This window comes from Alexandromys fortis, unplaced genomic scaffold, assembly GCF_014885135.2.
Source record: "Alexandromys fortis isolate MF-2015 unplaced genomic scaffold, M_Fortis_MF-2015_v1.1 scaffold_828, whole genome shotgun sequence".
Taxonomy (NCBI): domain Eukaryota; kingdom Metazoa; phylum Chordata; class Mammalia; order Rodentia; family Cricetidae; genus Alexandromys; species Alexandromys fortis.
The window spans coordinates 3,915-6,531 of record NW_026068706.1 but is presented as its reverse complement, the minus strand read 5'-3'; the positions used below and the strand labels follow the sequence as shown (position 1 = coordinate 6,531).

At 44.1% G+C, this 2,617-nt stretch overlaps 1 protein-coding gene and 1 pseudogene across 1 annotated transcript in view; both read left to right on the top strand.

Annotated features, from left to right (window-relative positions):
- The window catches only part of LOC126496020 (protein mono-ADP-ribosyltransferase PARP14-like), a 6,522-nt gene extending 4,047 nt beyond the window's left edge, over positions 1 to 2,475 (top strand). The window contains exons 4-6 of the mRNA XM_050133605.1: positions 87 to 251; positions 1,392 to 1,598; positions 1,686 to 2,475. Coding sequence (XP_049989562.1) covers positions 87 to 251; positions 1,392 to 1,598; positions 1,686 to 2,329 — 1,016 coding nt within the window. The 3' untranslated portion in view covers positions 2,330 to 2,475. The remainder of the gene's footprint in view (positions 1 to 86; positions 252 to 1,391; positions 1,599 to 1,685) is intronic.
- A 75-nt stretch (positions 2,476 to 2,550) lies between these two features.
- Positions 2,551 to 2,617, top strand: part of LOC126496021 (protein mono-ADP-ribosyltransferase PARP14-like) — a 3,972-nt pseudogene continuing 3,905 nt past the window's right edge.

The window sequence follows — 2,617 nt, the reverse complement described above, 5'->3', positions numbered from 1 at the left end:
ATAAAACGTTTTCTCATGAAATCAGACATCTTGCTTTCTCCAAGCACAGGTCAGCGTCTGACTCTGAATCTGCTCCTGTTTCACAGCTCAGCAGAACAGTGAGTACATAGTTACTGAAGGTGGATCACTGAGATGCAAGAGTATTATTCACGTTGTTGGTGGGAATGACGTGAAGAGATCAGTTTCCTGTGTTTTGGAAGAATGTGAACAACGGAACTACTCATCCATTTGCCTACCAGCCATTGGCACAGGTCCGTAGCTGCAGGCTGTCAAGGTTCCATTCCAAAGTGTCCACTTCCCCATGGATTTGGTGCTCACTGGGTCTGGGTGATGACAGGGACACCTTCCCTAGGAGTAGACAGTTTCCTCACTCCAAGGTTCCCCATCTACTAGGAAAAGAGCAAAGCCTGCGGGATCTTTAAGAAAGAGAAAAATGAGCAGTGTGCATTTATGTGCACCTGTGTCTCCAATGATGGTCAGGACAGAGGCAGGAGGAGTCACCTGTGTCCCCCAATTGTCTACAAGTTTAGTCAAAGGCATCTGCTGTAATTTCCTGCCCCAGTGGTGGGCACCATTAACAGGAATAATCCAGATGGACTCTCAGTCTATCAAACCAGCTTTCCCAGGAGACTTTTACACTGCCTGTCATGTGACTTTGACAGCTGCCATTCACTTTGGGCTATTCCACAGTCTTACCTTGCATTGGGTTCCAGGGCTTGAGAAACAAGATCTGAACATGGTGAAGATAGGAGTGGATCTACTCAGTGGTGATTCGAATTCTGCTGGGGAGCTAAAATGGTACAGAGTATGGGGAAGAAAGACATCCTGGAGGCTCAGGGTAACTAATATACCTAGAATTATAGACTAGAACAAGTAGCTTACGGTTCTGGGTGCCTTGGAATTACCTTAGTTTGAATCAGGTCCCCAGCAGTAGCCGGGAGAATCTCAACACATGGATAAAATCTAGTAGAGGCTCAGATTGTCTCTGTAAGAACCATGTTGTTTCAAGGTGTTTTACCTTTTTTTCTTTCCTTCTTTTACTATCTTTTGAAAACTCTAGTATATCAAGTGGGGAAGTCCACTGAACTCTGTAATGGGAAGGGAGTGACCCTGGGAGCCAGGACCAGCTGAAAAGGACAGATGTGAATGTCGCAAATCAGAACAGGCTTCAGGGTCTTGTCCTGAAGTGTTGACCTTCGGACAGCATGGAATAGAAACACCTCCCCACTGTGCCTAGGATGTCAAAACTATGATGATGTCATGTTAAAAAAATATACATAGATTAAAGTTGGACTATGCATTTTTCTTTCCTGTGACATCTGGAATTCCTTGTTTATGTAGCAGCCTTTTGCAGGTGGATCTTATCCTTGTCTTTTGTGTTTGTTTTAAAGGAAGTGCTCAACAGGACCCAGATGCAGTTGCTAAAGCCATAATGGATTCCATTGAAGAATTTATCCAGAAAACATCAGTGCGGGCTGTGAAGAAAGTCAAAGTTGTTATCTTCCAGCCTCATATCCTGAGTGTTTTTTATGACAACATGAAAGACAGAGAAGGCTCCCCAGCTCCTCCCCAGCCGTCTCTACTGTCTAAGATCACCTGTGAGTTGTTCACTTTTATCAAATACATATTCCTCACCTTGATGCTGAGGGGAGTAAAAGAAAAATTAATTTTCATTTTCTCTTTAGCCTTTTTTGGCTTTTCAAAGCACACTCCGCACAAACAGGAGACCCTGTTTTTGGAGAAGAAAATAGAGCAGACAGTTTTCCAGGTATGTGGCATAGATGAAGACAGTGTGGAACGCACGATCTCCTGGATACAGAATCTGATCAACAAAGAGCAGCTACCCTATAGCAGTGTTGATGAGTGTGTCAGAGACTTTGGTGAGAAGGAGTACAAGAAGCTGAATGAGCTGCAGGAGAGGCTGAATATCGTCATTGAGCTGGACAAGAAGACACCTTTGATTAAAGTTGCAGGAATCAGCAGAGATGTGATGGGAGCTAGAGATGAGATTGAAAACCTGATCAAGAGCATCCGGTTGGCTAAAGAGAAGGAAAGCCAGGCAGACTATGTCCTCTCATTCGTGGAATGGCGATATATTGTCAACAACGTCACACACTGTTTCGACAAAATGACTAACATGCAGTTGGAGAACGCACGGCAGGCAAAGCACAGGAGCACTGTTGTCAAAATTAATAATCAGGACTTCACAGTGAACTTGAGGACGAACATGGCCACAGGCCCTCAAGGACAGAGTGTCACAGTTCAGCGCATCTTAAAAGATGAAGGTAAGTTACATGGATGTGAGTGTCAGCCATTGCCCCAACTCTGAGTTTTACATTATGTAAAAACACAGTGGGGTTTTGTTGTTGTTGTTTTCTTTTTGTTTTTCAAAATAGATTTTCTCTGCATTAGAGCCCTAGCTGTCCTGGAACTAGCTCTTGTAAAGCAGGCTGGCCAGGGACGCACAGAGATCTGCCTCTGTCTCCAAAGCGCTGGATTAAACGCATGAGTCACCACCACACAGCTTGTTTTATTTTTGATAGTTTTATTATGCAGCCATTGCTGATCTGGAACTCACTCATTCTCTCTCTCTCTCTCTCTCTCTCTCTCTCTCTCT